The sequence below is a fragment of the Aquarana catesbeiana genome, linkage group LG03 (genome assembly GCF_042186555.1).
Source record: "Aquarana catesbeiana isolate 2022-GZ linkage group LG03, ASM4218655v1, whole genome shotgun sequence".
Lineage (NCBI taxonomy): Eukaryota > Metazoa > Chordata > Amphibia > Anura > Ranidae > Aquarana > Aquarana catesbeiana.
The window spans coordinates 606,182,393-606,197,592 of NC_133326.1; the positions used below are offsets into that span (position 1 = coordinate 606,182,393).

Below are 15,200 nucleotides of genomic sequence, written 5' to 3' on the forward strand. Positions count from 1 at the left end.
AGTTTTTTGTGTTTCCTCCAGCTGGAGGAATACCTCTGGTGGGAGCCATGATCTCTCAGGTTTATCCTGGGAGACACAGGTTCTCACCTGTTAGGTCTTTTTTTTAGGCCAGGAGAGTGAGCCTCCCACTTGCCTCTTATATGGACGGTCCCGTGGGCTCCCTCTCCCTCTTCCGTGCTCGGGGAGAGCCTGTACGTCCGGGGGTGCTGCCTCAAAATTTTTTGGCCTGACAGGTGGCCGTCCTCTGTTCCCTTCTATATGGAGGAACGAGCGGTGGCGGCCGCCATGTTGCTGGTGGCAGAAGAGCGCTTCAGCCACGTCCAGGCAGCACTTCCGGGTCGGCGCGTGCGTCATTTCCGGCGCAAAGCGCAGTGGGAGAGGGCAGGGTCACCTGGCGCCTTATTTCCGGTTCCAGGTCAGCGCAGCGGCGTTTTCGAATCTGGAACCGGTCGTTTTACCACGCACCGCAGACAGCTATGGATAGCGATGCAGCGGATAAGGGGGCAAGCCAAGGCGCCAGCAAGGCTAAGGTAAGGGACTGTGTCCTCTATTACCCTGGGCCGTTTTCTCCTGTGGGGGGGTTACTCACCCTTTCCCCCCCCCCCCCCTTCCCCCCACCACCCTCTCCCCCCCCCCCTCTCTCAGAAGGTATGTTGCAGTGGCTAGATTTAGTATATCTGCCCTACAACAGGGGATTAGGTGGTGGTGGCTTGCTTGGGCACATGGAAAATGAGATGTTTCTTCCTTAGTGCACCTGGGTGTATTATTTGCGCTGTATTACAGCCTTTTAAGCGTGGTTCCATGTCTCTTTTCTGTTTGTCCAGGCCAAAGGTTCTGCCCAACCAGTCAAGAAAAGGTGCCCTGTCTGCAAAGAAAAATTAAGCGATGCTTGGACCAAAACGCTTTGTGCAGAGTGCATTACAAATTTGGTCAGAGAGGAGACTCCATCCGTTTGTGGCGACTTAGTGTCAACAATAAAGGATGAGCTCCGGGCCACCTTTCAAGCTTTTAGGTCAAACCTAAGAGAGGAGCCAGGTCCCTCTAGGGATCCTCTGGTTCCGCAGCCATCTTCAGAACCCCAGAGTGGTTCTCAAATAATTTTTGGGGGTCCGATATCCCAGGACGTTTCTCAAGGGTCCGTTTCCCTCGCTCCAGATGATACAGATTCTGAGGAGGAGGAAAATGAATCAGATACCGCTTCTAAATACAAATTGTCACTAGAAGAGGTGGGAGGACTCCTGAAGGTAATCCATGCCACTTTGGGGATAGAAGAGGAAAAGAAGGAACTCTCCCTGCATGACCGCATGTATGCTGGTTTAGGAGATTCAAAAGGCCGTTCTTTTCCAGTCCATTCAGTTATCACTGATATGATTAAAAAAGAGTGGCTGGAACCTGAGAAAAAGCCTTTCTTTTCCCGGGCTCATAAGAAGAGATTTCCATTTGAAGAAAATCCAGATTCTATATGGAATAAGGTTCCAAAATTGGACTCTGCCTTTTCTCAGGTCTCTAAGTCTACGGACCTAGCCTTTGAGGATATGGGCACTCTGAAGGAGCCCATGGACAAAAGGATGGACCTGCTTCTTAAAAGAACCTGGCAATCAGTAATGCATAATCTGAAACCAGCAATGGCAACAACCTGTGTTGCAAGGAACTTAGATCACTGGGTTAACCAGTTGAAAGCCCATGTCATAGCAGATTCCTCAAAACAGGAGATTCTAGACTCTTTTTCAACCCTGTCAGCAGCAATATCATATATTGCGGATGCGTCTGCGGAATCTATCCGCATGTCAGCAAGGTCAGCAGCTTTAACAAATTCTGCCAGAAGGGCCTTATGGCTGAAGACGTGGCCAGGGGATGCTGCATCTAAAAATAGACTGTGTGGTATTCCGTTTGCAGGCGATCTGCTATTCGGTTCAGAGCTAGAGTCCATTCTTGACCGCACGGCAGATAAGAAAAAGTCGTTTCCGGTTAAGAAGAAACAGGTGCAAACCCGTAAGCGTTTCTTTCGGCCCCAAAAAGGTCAGCAGGAAGGAAAAACGCAGGGCAAGAGGAAGTCATGGTCTTCTCAGAAGCCCAAAGGTAGGGGTGGAGTGCTCTTCAATCCTCCTGCGGCCTCCGCAAAACCACAATGACTCTGTAAAGGTCGGGGGAAGACTACAGTAGTTTCTTCCTCAGTGGAGAGCCATTTCCTCAAATCAATTCGTTGTAAAGCTGCTCTCCCAGGGGTATGTGATAGAATTTACGGAAGAACCTCCAAGAAGATTCCTGGTGACAAACGTCCCAAGAGACGCAGTCAAGGCTCTCGCCATGAAGTCCCTAATTCAGGAACTGAAAAATCAGAGAGTCATTGTTCCGGTCCCAGCGGGGGAGTTCTTCCAGGGGTTCTACTCACATGTCTTTCTGGTTCAGAAACCTTCAGGAAAGTTCCGTCTTATCCTGAATCTCAAAATGCTGAACAAATCAGTAGAATACAGAAGGTTTCGGATGGATTCAATATTTTCAGTAAGAAACCTCCTGTATCAAGGGTGTTATATGGCATCAATAGATTTACAAGATGCCTACCTCCACATTCCTATTGCCGCCAGGTCGCAGAAATATCTGAGGTTAGCACTGAAAGAAGGGAAGAAGGTGGTACATCTGCAATTCAGAGCACTCCCGTTTGGTCTGTCATCATCCCCAAGGGTCTTCACGAAAATAATGGCCGAAGCTCTGGCGCCTCTGCGTCTAGAGGGGATCTCAGTTATTCCGTATCTAGACGACCTGCTGTTTTTTGCTCAGACCAGAGAAGGTCTTCAAGAAAACTTGCTCAGAGCCCGTGTTCATCTAGAATCCATGGGGTGGATTTTAAACCTTCAAAAATCAAATCTGATTCCCTCACAGGAAGTGTTATTCCTGGGTTTCCGTATCAACTCTTTAGAACAAAAAATTTTTCTTCCAGAGAAAAAACAGGAAAAGTTGGTACAAGTGGTGTCATTACTACAGTCCAATCAAGTTCTGTCCATCAGGAAAGTTATGTCAGCATTGGGAACCCTGACCTCTTCCATTCCGGCCATCCAGTGGGCAAAGCTCCATTTCAGACCTCTGCAAAGTTTCCTGTTAAAAACCTGGAATCACCAGCAGGATTCACTAGATTCATTAGTGAAGATCCCTACTTCAGTAAAAAGAAGTCTGTGGTGGTGGAAGAACCAGACAAGGTACTCAGAGGGGCTGTTATGGTCCTTCCCAACTCAGGTGAGGTTGACAACAGATGCCAGTTCCTGGGGTTGGGGGGCTCATATGAGCGGCCGGTGGGCCCAGGGCTCGTGGGACACAAGAGATGCCCTAAGGTCCTCAAATTGGAGGGAACTAAAAGCTATAGAAATGGCCTTACTGACCTTTGCGAAAGAAGTCCAGGGGCAACATACTCAGATCCTGTCAGACAACGCCACGGCGGTGGCTTACATAAACAGACAGGGGGGAACCAGAAGCAAAGTTCTGCAGAGCTTGGCAAAAGGCATTCTGAGTTGGGCAGAGCTCCATACTCTATCCTTATCCGCGGTCCATTTAAAAGGGACCTTAAACAGAGTAGCGGACTTCCTAAGCAGGAACCAGATTTTAGAGGCAGAGTGGCAATTGAATCCAGAAGTCTTCCAGTTAATAGTGCAGAAATGGGGGCGCCCAAGAGTGGATCTCTTTGCCACCCAGGAAAACTCGCAAATGTCTCGCTTCTTCTCCCTGAACAGGAACGGGGCATCACTGGGAGTGGATGCTGTGGCACAAGATTGGAAGTTTCACCTCTGTTACGCATTCCCTCCGTTTCAGCTTATCCCTCGGGTCATAGCAAAAATCAGGAAGGAGGAGACAACAGTGATCCTCATCACTCCTTTCTGGCCAAAAAGGCCTTGGTTTTCATCCCTTCTTCAGATGCAACAAGAACCTTACTGGCACCTTCCGTTAAGAAAAGACCTTCTGTTACAAGGTCCTCTGTTTCACCAGGAAGTAGCAAAACTAAAGCTCACGGCCTGGCTACTGAGGAGCAGCTCTTAAAGAGGAAAGGTTTCTCGGATAGGTTGGTAGCTACCCTCCTATCCAGTAGAAAGAAGGTTACAAGAGCAATCTATTCCAAAGTCTGGAAAATCTTCAACTCCTGGTGCACAGCATCTGACAGATCTCCAAAACAAATTTCTTCTGTGCTTGAGTTTCTGCAAGAAGGGGCGGACAAGGGCTTAGCGGTCAGCACCCTCAAAGTTCAAGTTGCTGCGCTGGGGGTATTCCTGGAAAAATCCATTTCATCAGAACCCCTAGTAATAAGAGTCTTCAAAGCTCTTACCCGGTCTAGACCAGTGGTAATCAAAAGCTGTCCAGCATGGAACTTATCGGTTGTTCTACAGGCCCTGACCAAGGAACCTTTTGAACCCATTAATTTAGCCTCCCTGAAATTGATTACTTTGAAAACAGTGTTTTTAGTGGCTGTTACAACAGCTCGAAGAGTCAGTGAGCTGCAAGCCTTATCAATCAGGGAACCTTTCTTTTCCATTTTTTCAGACCGAATTGTTCTGAAGACGGATCCTAATTTTTTGCCGAAGGTCGCTTCGATCCAGAATCGAACTCAGGAAATAATACTTCCTACCTTTTGTTCTAATCCATCGGGTAAGAAGGAAGAAGAATTCCATACCCTGGATGTTAAAAGAGCAGTCTTAAGTTACTTGGAAAACACTAAAGACTTTAGATGTTCAGATGCTCTGTTTGTTTTATTTTCCGGTAATAAAAAAGGAAGACAAGCTTCTAGAGGAACCATTGCCAGATGGTTGAGAATGGCTATCTCAGAAGCCTATTCCCTTACAGGTCTGGAGAGTCCATTAAATGTTCGGGCTCATTCTACAAGAGCTTCCGCGGTGAGTTGGGCAGAAAAAGCTGGCGCCACCCCCGAACAAATCTGTAAGGCAGCTACTTGGACAAGTCTGACAACCTTTGCCCGTCATTATAGGTTAGACCTCATGACGGCTGGGGACCAGGCTTTTGGAAGGAAAGTCTTACAGGCTGTTGTCCCACCCTAAATGGAGTAAGTCTCGATTATCCTCTCGGGTGCTGTCCTGAAAGACGTTTTGGAAAATTGCAAGTTAGACTTACCGGTAACTTGTTTTCCAATAGGCTTTCAGGACAGCAGTAACCCGCCCTTTGTTTATGCTAATGCTGTAATACTATGATATAACTGTCGCTTATGTGTTGCAGCTGGGGCTGGAGTTCTCTACAAACAACTGATGAGGCAACGTGGAGGATTCCAATTTAAAGACTTAATTGATGAGGTGTTTCCTGTGGGAGGAGGAGCCATGATCTCTCGGGTGCTGTCCTGAAAGCCTATTGGAAAACAAGTTACCGGTAAGTCTAACTTGCAATTTTCTTGTTTGGATGCAAAGTAGTCTTGTTTATACCCCTTTTGATCCCTCTTTTTCCCAGTAACAGATAAAAACAGAGCATCGGGATCTCACTGGTAAGGTTTAGCACTATACCAAGTAATGAGGAGTGAGAGGTGGGGCACATCCCTTCTTCACATGAACAAATCAATATAGTAACAATGGGAAAAAAAAATAGGAAGGACCGAGAAGTAGTTCAAAAGGTGTGAACAGAATAGGGCAGCCAGTGGTTTCTCCTTGAAAAAAAAATATTGATCAGTATATAGAAGAAATAGACAAAAATTATAATCACAGTTAATAGTCAATAGACAATAATTAAAAGTAGACAACGTTGTCATAATAAAAGACATGCCCGGTTTGTACAGCCACATCCAAAATCAAGCACACTGAAATATCACATAAATCTAGGGTACCGAATATGTCAGCTCAAGAATGAAAAGCAGGGTGTGTGGGGTCTGAATGAGTCCCAGGTAACTGCCGTGGTGTCAGCCCTTACACGGCCGTACAACTCACAGTGGAAATCTGGGTTTCTTAAAGTGATTTAAAAGTCTTTTTATTTTTTATTAAAAACAAAAAAAACATGTTATACTTACCTGCTCTGCTGCAGTGGATTTGCACAGAGCAGCCCAGATCCTCCTCTTCTTGGTTTCCTCTTCGGCTCTCCTAGTCCCTCCCTTCTGTTCAGTGCCCCTACAGCAAGCAGCTTGCTATGGGGAGGCACCCGAGCCAAGTCACAGCTCCCTGTGTCCATTCAGACAGAGCTGCGGCCCTTGGCTGACTGACTGCAATTGACAGCAGCGGGAGCCAATGGCACTGCGCTGCAGTCTCAGCCAATGAGGAGGAGAGTCCCGGATGGCTGAGACATTCCTACAACATCGCTGGAGGGTCCTCAGGTAAGTGTTAGGGGGGCTGTTGCACACAGAAGGCTATTTATCTTAATGCATAGAATGCATTAAGATAAAAAACCTGCCTTTACAATCACTTTAATTCCCCAAATGGACTGGATCAGCCGCACAGGGGACTGTATGTCACAGCATACACTGATGTTCCTGCAAATTTCAGATATAATGCATGGAAAGCGTGGGTAGCAGCTAAGATGAACCAGATCTAACGGCTATAAACCGATAATGCAAGTCACCAGTCTAGTTTATAGGTCTGGCTTATGACAGTCTATGTTTGTACATGTAGACACATTCAAATCCTGTCTATTTATGAATTTATGTATGACAATGTTGTGGACTTTCAATTGTCTATTGCCTATTAACTGTGATTACAATTTGTTTATTTTTTCTAAATACTGATCAATAAAGTTTTCCAAGGAGAAACCGCTGGCTGCCCTATTTCCTGTTCACACCTTTTGAACTACTTATAGGTCCTTCTTATTTTTTCCCTGTTTTCCCCTACTATGAAATTGTGACCCTTTTATAAGTCCGTCTCACCCGTACCTTGATTCTGCCACATATTTCTGTATGATATTGTATGTGTATAAAGTGTTAACATGCCCCCCCAAAAAAAATAAAAAATAAAAAAAGATAAAAGTATCTGTTGTAAGAAATGTCTTTATTGGGCCACAACAGTTGGATTCTAACCCACATTCTCCAGCTGGGGAACTTTTCAGCTCCAAACGTTTCCTTTATCACCTGGCCAGGCCATAGTATTTTTATCAGGTGCATTCACACGGATTAGCCATAAATTATGACGACTGACAGGTTAAGTCTTATGCCCCGTACACACGATAGGATTTTCCGATGGAAAATGTGTGATAGGACCTTGTTGTCAGAAATTCCGATCGTGTGTACACAAATCCAACGCACAAAGTGCCACGCATGCTCAAAATAAATTAAGAGATGAAAGCTATTGGCCACTGCCCCGTTTATAGTCCCAGCGTACATGTTTTACGTCACCGCGTTCAGAACGATCGAATTTTCCGACAACTTTGTGTGACCGTGTGTATGCAAGACAAGTTTGAGCCAACATCCGTCTGAAAAAAATCCATGGATTTTGTTGTCGGAATGTCTGATCAATGTCCGACCGTGTGTACAGGGCATTACAATGGCATTTGAAAGCGAGTGGGATATTTTAGGCAGCAAGTAAACATGTTGCCCCTGAGGTTGATGTATTGAAAGCAGAAAAAAAATGGGCATCGCAGTTTGTTGTGTATGGCGTTGAATAACTGCAAACGGGTCAGGATGCTCATGCTAACCTGTGTCCTCAGCCAAAAACACCTACAATGGGCATGTGTGCATCAGAACCGGACCACAGTCAATGGAAGAAGGTGGCCTGGTCTGATAAATCAGGTTCTCTTTTACATTATGTGGATTGGCTGGGTGCGTATGCGTCACTTACCTGAGAAAGAGATGGCAACAAAAAGCAGTTTGAGAAGAAGGCAAGCTGGAGGAGGCAGTGTGATGTTTTGGGAAATGTTCTGCTGGAAATCCTTGGGTCCTGTCATTCATGTTGCTTGACATGTGCCACCTACCTAAACATTGTTGCTTACCAAGTACACTCCTTCATGGAATAAGTATTCCCTGATGACAGTGACCTCTCTTATCAGGATAATGCTCCCTGACACAATGCCAAAATGGTTCAAGAATGATTGGAGGAACACAACAATGAGTCCAAGGTGTTGACTTGGCCTCCAAATTCTTCAGATCCCAATCTGATTGAGCATCTGTGGGACGTGGTGGAAAAATAAGTCAGATCTATGGAGGCCCACCTTGCAACTTACAGGACTTAAGGGATCTGCTATTGATGGCTTGGGGCCAGATACAACAGCACACCTTCGGAGGTCTAGTGGTGTCCATGCCTCTATTGGCTGTTTTGGCATAAAGTGTTGTTTTTGTGGCAAAAGTGGGATCTGCTCAATATTAGGTGAATTGTCATATTTGTTCCTTATTAACTCCTACCCTAACACCAACCCTCCTGTACAATATATGTGATCGCAATAATATAGCAACCTTGAAGTTGTGTGCCTAGACATTATTCCCTTCTACTCACCCGATCTGGTTTTTCTGACTCCTGTTGTGCCCTCCTGTAGGAAAAGAAAGCAGTTAGAACAGATTCATTGGCTAGAATGCTACTCTGAATCTAGATAGGGTATAGGTACTTTTATGTGCAACTTGTCACTGAAAACCATCTCATCTCTGGCTTCACTTACCTATGAGCATCTATTTCCCCGGCCCTCGCTTTGAACCGTTTCTCCCTCTCCTCAGCTTCTTTCTGCTCTCTCTCTTTACGCTCCCTCTCTAGCCGATCCTTCTCTGAGGATGCCTTCTTTTGTTCGTCTAATCTGCGCTCCTCCTCATCTTTCTGTAAACAGAGAAAGTTTTATTATAAGGACAGATGTTGATTTTTTTATTTTTCAGCTTTCAATTGTAGCTCAATGAACATAAAAAAAAAAAAAAAAAAAGGTTTTGGGCTTGACAATTTTTATTCATTTTTTTTCTTAATTTTGATTGGAGATCTGCTGCATTTATGTCCAAATGGATAATGCAGCGGGTCCTCATAACCTCTGAGCTGAATTTGTTACTTGTCTTGGATGTTGAGCACCTGATGATTTCTGTTAGAACGGTAGGTTTACCATTTCAGCAGCAGTATAAGGCCATGCTACAAATTGTTGTTTTAGTTGTATTTTTTTGGGGAATAGGAGTAGAACCCCTGTCTGATTTTTACTGCTATCCGGGGTCTATTAGAGAGATTTCCTCTGACTTCCTGCCAAAATGTTTATTTCTGTTTGTACTGTAGGATACGCCCCTCTCTGTTTATAAAACATTGTGTGCAGGCAGGACAGGAACTAATGGGAAAGCGCTCTGTGGATAACGGTAAGATAGGGGTTATAATGCTTCCCGCACCCACTAATAAAAAAAAAAAAAAAAAAAAATGTATTTTTGGCTTAAAATGCACCTTTTTAAAATAACTTTTTATTTGCATTCTTTACAAATTAAAACATCCCAATCCTACCACTCACTCCTCTTACAGCATGGGATAATCTGGTAACAAGTTTTAAACAGAATGAAGGATAACAAAGCCAATAAAGTATAACTAAAGGGAAAACTTTTTTCTTTATTTTTGTATAGAGTGGAGATTAATTAAAACCCCGTCAGTTTTTATTGCTGTCTGTACCCCTATTACGGAGATTCACCCTATTTTTCTTATTTGCCATTAGCATTGAAAGTAAAAGAAAATCCTAACTTTTGGGTTGTCCCCAGAAAAGTAATACAGAGGAAATCTTCTAATGGGGGGCACTAGTTCTGGTGGCCTGAGGGGTCCCCAAGGAATTCCCTTCATTTGCTGGGATTTCCTCACTTCCTGGTAAATCTCCCCATTGGTGCACAGATGGCAAACAAAAATAAACAGGGGTTATGACCCTCCCTTACTTTATCCAAAATAAAAAGTTCTACTTTAATAAATGCAGCTGAAAGCCAGTATAAAAGGGCTGCAGGTTATGCAAGAATATTGAGGGTACAACTGGAATGCACATTGATTCTGGAAACACCACCATAGTTTACATGCCCATTGTCAACAGCTTGCAAACACGGTAATCCAATGATTTCAGTTCTGTGATGCTGCTCATCATATTACTGGACAACATCCTCATCATAGTAAGCGACACATTTGGCTAATTACTGAGTATACAACTTTCTAGTCAACTGTTTCTTCACTGTCATATACACTTACCAGCCACTTTTTTTTTTAGGTACACCTGTTCAATTACTTGGTAACACAATTTGCTAATCAGCCAATCACATGGCAGCAACGCAATGCATTTAGGCATCTAGATGTGGTGAAGACAACTTAAATGACTGGAAAGATGATTTTGAACGTGGCATGATTGTTGGTGCCAGACGGGCTGATCTGAGTATTTCAAGAACTGCTGATCTATTGGGATTTTCACGCACAACAATCTCTAGGGTTTACAGAGAATGGTCCGAAAACAAGAAAATATCCAGTGAGTGACAGTTGTGTGGATGAAAATGCCTTGATGTCAGATGAGAATGGGCAGACTGGTTTGAGATAGAAAGCCAACAGTGACTCAAATAACCACTCGATACAGCCAAGGTATGCAGTATACCATCTCTGAATTCACAATACATCAAACCTTGAAGCAGATGGGCTACAGCAGCAGAAGACCACACTGGGTGCCACTCCTGTCATCTGAGAACAGGAAACTGAGACTACAATTCGCACAGGCTTACCAAAATTGGACAATAGAAGATTGGAAAAACATTGCCTAGTCTGATGTGTCTCGATTTCAGCTGGTAGGGTCAGAATTTGGTGTAGACAGGAAGGCATGGATCCAGCCTGCCTTGTGTCAATGGTTCAGGCTGGTGGTGGTGTAATGGTGTGGGGAATACATTTTCTCGGCACACTTTGGACCCCTTAGTACCAACTGAGCATAGTTTCAACATCATGGCCTACCTGAGTATTGTTGCTGACCATGTCCATCCCTTTATGACTACAGTGTACACATCTTCTGATGACACCTTCCAGCAGGATAATGCACCATGTCACAAAGCTCAAATCATCTCGCCACTGGTTTCTTGAACATGACATTGAGGTCACTGTACTCCAATGGCCTCCACAGTCCTCAGATCTCAATGCAATAGAGCACCTTTGGGATGTGGTGGAACGGGAGATTTGCATTATGGACATACAGCAGACAAATCTGCAGCAACTGCGTGATGCTATCATGTCAATATGGACCAAAATCTCGGAAGAATGTTTTCAACACCTTGTTGAATTTATGCCACGAAGAATTAAGCCAGTTCTGAAGGCAAAAGGGGGCCCAACCCTGTACAAGCAAGGTGTACCTACTCCCAGGCTGCTTAAGACATTTCAGGACTCTCTTAAGCAGGGGAAACTTGCTGACTATGAATGAAGCACTCACTGTTGTCATACCCAAACCCGGCAAGGATAAGCTACAATGTGGGTCCTATCGTCCCATATCTCTCCTGAACAATGATGCAAAGATTCTCGCCCTCAGACTTCAGACGGTTATTCTATCTCTAATACATTGCCGGACCAATCCGGTTTTATGCCTGGCAGGAGCACCTTTGATAACATTCGTAGGCTATTTCTACATGTCCATAGTGCATCACTTGCGAAACATGGCGGGTTGGTTCTCTCTTTAGATGAGTTAAAAGCCTTTGACACTGTGAGTTGGTCCTTCTTGTGGGAAACTATGGCACGGATGGGTTTTGGTTTGCACTTTGTTCAGTGGGTTCGGCTATTATATGCTGACCCGCGGGCCGGAGTCCGCTCCAACAAAGATATTTCCGGGTCATTTTCCTTGCAGAGGGGTACCAGGCAGGGGTGCCTTCTCTCGCCACTTCTGTTCCCACTGGCCATTGAGCCTTTGGCCCTGACGGTGCGGCAGACGTCAGAGATAGGGCGCATCCGCTCTGGTCCAATTGAGCAGAAGATCTCTCTCTACGCAGACGATGCCCTTATATACCTGGACGGTAGAGAGCTCATTTACTAAGCTGTTGCATGTGGTGGAGGAGTTTGGAGCTGTTTCAGGGCTTCAGGTGGGTTGGGAAAAATCTCTGGCATTTCCCATAGGCCCTCCTATTCCCACTGAATATCTCCAGAGGTCACGTCTGCAGTTAACGTCATCCTTTAAATACCTAGGCATCCAAATACATGGTGATCTCTCTAAATATGAAGAGCTCAATGTCACTCCTATAGTCAAACTGATGATGGACAGGCTTCATACCCCTCAATTTAATTGGTTGCATAAATATCTTTAAAATGATTTTCCTACCAAAATTTTTATATATTATATTTTCGTGCTGTCCCAGTTTTTCTCCCAAAATTCTTTTTTTGCACAAGTGGACTCCACCCTTTCTTCATTTTTCTGGAATGGTTGCCAGCCTCGTATAGCCAAGTCCTCATTACAGGCGGCTAAGGCTGCGGGAGGCCTGGCATGTCCAAACCTCAGGAATTATTTTATTGCTTCCCAACTCACCTACGTCCATGCTTGGTGACCCCCAGACTCCCTCCACAGCGCTTTTTTGTCTTTGGCCCCTCCACCTCTCTCAGGGATGAGTTACATAGGTCAAGGAGATCCGGTGGCTCCAGATTTTCTCCTGTTGATGTTAGTTTTGTGGCTTGGAGGGAGGGGGGAAAAATTCTGACACAAGCCTCTCTGGGTATGTTGCCACAGACCACACTTGTGGAACAATCTTAATCTCCCTGATCTCTTTGGTCACCTGGACTCGCCATGGTGGGGTCGAGTTGGAGTTACTCATCTCTCTCATGTAGTTGAGGACAATACCTTGGCACACTTAGACATAAATATGGCCTTGAAAATAAGTTCTTCTTTAAAAAATCTTTTACTATGACATGCCATTCGGGCACAGTTTGGGTCTTTGACCATTGAGCTCATGGAATCTTCTATAGGAGGACCTCCTATCGTTTCCGGAGATCTCCAAGTTGGTGATGACCTTTTATGGTCGCCTCCAGTTGGTGGGGGCTGATCCTTTCCAGAACTCTCATCGCAAATGGCTGCTGTCAATGCCTGAGCTGACAAGGACTGGGAAGAGGCAACCAAGATATGCTTTCAGGATATAATCAGCACTGCTGACATATTGATCCAATTTAAGTTCATACATCACTTATACTACACACCAGCTCAGGATGGTTCGGATGGGACTGGGTCAGGATATTGCATGTTCTAGATACAATTTAATTGCTGCCAATTTTTTTCATATGTTTTGAAGCTGTCCTGGACTCTCGACCTATTGGAAGGATCCATTTGCCTTTTTTGACCACAAGCTTCATCTGCCAATACCTCATACCCCAGAGGTTGGACTCTTAGGAGTGCTTAATGATTATGTTCCTCGTACACATGCTAGGACTTTGTTACGTATACTGTTATTTTATGCACGTAAAACCATTTTATTGCATTGGAAGGATGTGGGCCCTCTTTCGGCCCACACCTTCTTTCATAGTGTTCATGGGGTTCTCCCCAAATTTAAATTGATATATAAAAGTAGGGCATGTCCTACTTTTATAAGAAATTCACCAAAATATGGCACTCATGGCAGGATGTCTGAGGATTTCTGGGGGGGGGGGGGGGGTGTCCTTTCATCACAACTTACTAAGTCTCTATCCATTAATGTAGCTTTGGAACAGTGATCTGATGATTGGCTACACATTGGCCTGGGATTGTTTTATGTGGAACTCCCCGCTACATAGGGGGACCCTGAAAATGTACCGGTGATACGAGGTTGTATGCGGTGTAGGCTTGAATCTGTGTGTGGGAATGTTTTTGGGGTTTTCTTTGTTCTCTCCACGGACTACCTGCTTTTTGTCCATTAATGAATACTTGTCTTGGTATATCCATAAGTGCCTTACGTGCCTGTAAGGTGAGTCCGTTTCTTTTGTATTTTTTGTTGTAAAACTAAAATAAACACCTTTCAAAAGAAAAAAAAAAAAGTGTACCTAAAAGTAGCTGGTGAGTGTATATTGTGGATCTTATTCCCTAACCACATCAACGTAGTAATCAGCTGAATCTTGAGTATGGCAAACCACGGAAATAGTTTTATTATTCTGCCTGATCCTTAACAGACTACTGTTAGTTTTAGTGTACTTCAGTGAGCAGAAATTTAGAGTTAGGCTCCTTTCACACGGAGTGTATTCTGATCCGATCAGCAGTGGATCCATTAGCAGATCCCCAGATGAATCATAGCTGAAATAGTCTGTTTTTTGTACATGCCCACCAAATCAGTTTGTGCCCGGTGGACACGGGTCAGCCCACGCAAGCTGGAAGGACTTGGAGGTAGAGGAGTATAAATGGACACAAGTCCGTTTACAACAGCCACACATGCATGGAGCATACGATCAGGTCCACCTGAAAAAATGACAGGCGGACCCGATCAGAATGCCCGTGTGAAAGGCCACAATGATTGTAGTGTTTACCCTAAAATATTTGATTGAAAATGAAAATTAATAATGATTGAAAAAGGCTGTATATTGCCTTTAAGCTAGCCATAATACAGCCTGATATCTACATGAGATGAGACCAATTTGAACATTGTGACTGATCTATAAAAAAGAAGAATATAAAATAGGTTTATCAGCAGGGTCAGACAACTAGGAATTGTTTCTTTTAAGTCATCTTCGCTATGAATGGAACGCGCTCACTGCCCATATTTCGTTATAACAATCTGACCATGGATGGTTGTCCAGCTCTGCGTTCCATATGTCACAATGACATATTCATTTTGCCGCTAAGAGAATAAGCTCACCTCTGCCCTTGCCCAAAAGTTTTCTTTTCCACCGCGTTTAATTTCAGACATTGCGTTTGTTTTCTGATAAACAGAGCCCTGTGAAAAGAAAAAAGGTACAGGTTTAGCTCAATATGCACCACTTTGTTTTTACTAGAATTATCTGGGTCAATAGAAGCTTGTAAAGTGTCCATACAGAGGCAGATCTGGTACTTGGTATAAAACAAGCCAAAAGATTCGTAAGACTTGCATACACACTGAGACACTATTTGGAGAATTTGAAATTTTGGGGAGGGGGGGGGGGGGGGTAGCACTTCCAAAAGCCTCATGTATCCAAACCTGTGACACTACAGATGGTTTTTGCCTTGACCGAGACACAATATCTATAAGTAGTAGAATATGCTGACAAAAAATTCTAAACAAAAATACTTGGAGAAAAATAGAAGGGTAACGCTCTCTAGCATCTGCACAGTTATGAAAACCTGACAGACATCCTAACACTTGAACCAAAAGAAAGAAGAAAAAAAGAAACGCTTGTAGGTATAGGTACATGTCAGGCTAACATTTACAATTTACC

General features: G+C 44.2%; 1 protein-coding gene across 2 annotated transcripts in view; it reads right to left on the minus strand.

The window, feature by feature from the left end:
* Nucleotides 1-15,200, minus strand: part of DBNL (drebrin like) — a 50,441-nt gene that overhangs the window by 22,210 nt on the left and 13,031 nt on the right. For both annotated transcript variants that reach the window (XM_073622195.1, XM_073622194.1), the window contains exons 5-7: nt 14,645-14,722; nt 8,551-8,702; nt 8,391-8,424 (exon numbers count right to left, since the gene is read on the minus strand). In XM_073622195.1, the coding sequence (XP_073478296.1) occupies nt 8,391-8,424; nt 8,551-8,702; nt 14,645-14,722 (264 nt within the window). The remainder of the gene's footprint in view (nt 1-8,390; nt 8,425-8,550; nt 8,703-14,644; nt 14,723-15,200) is intronic.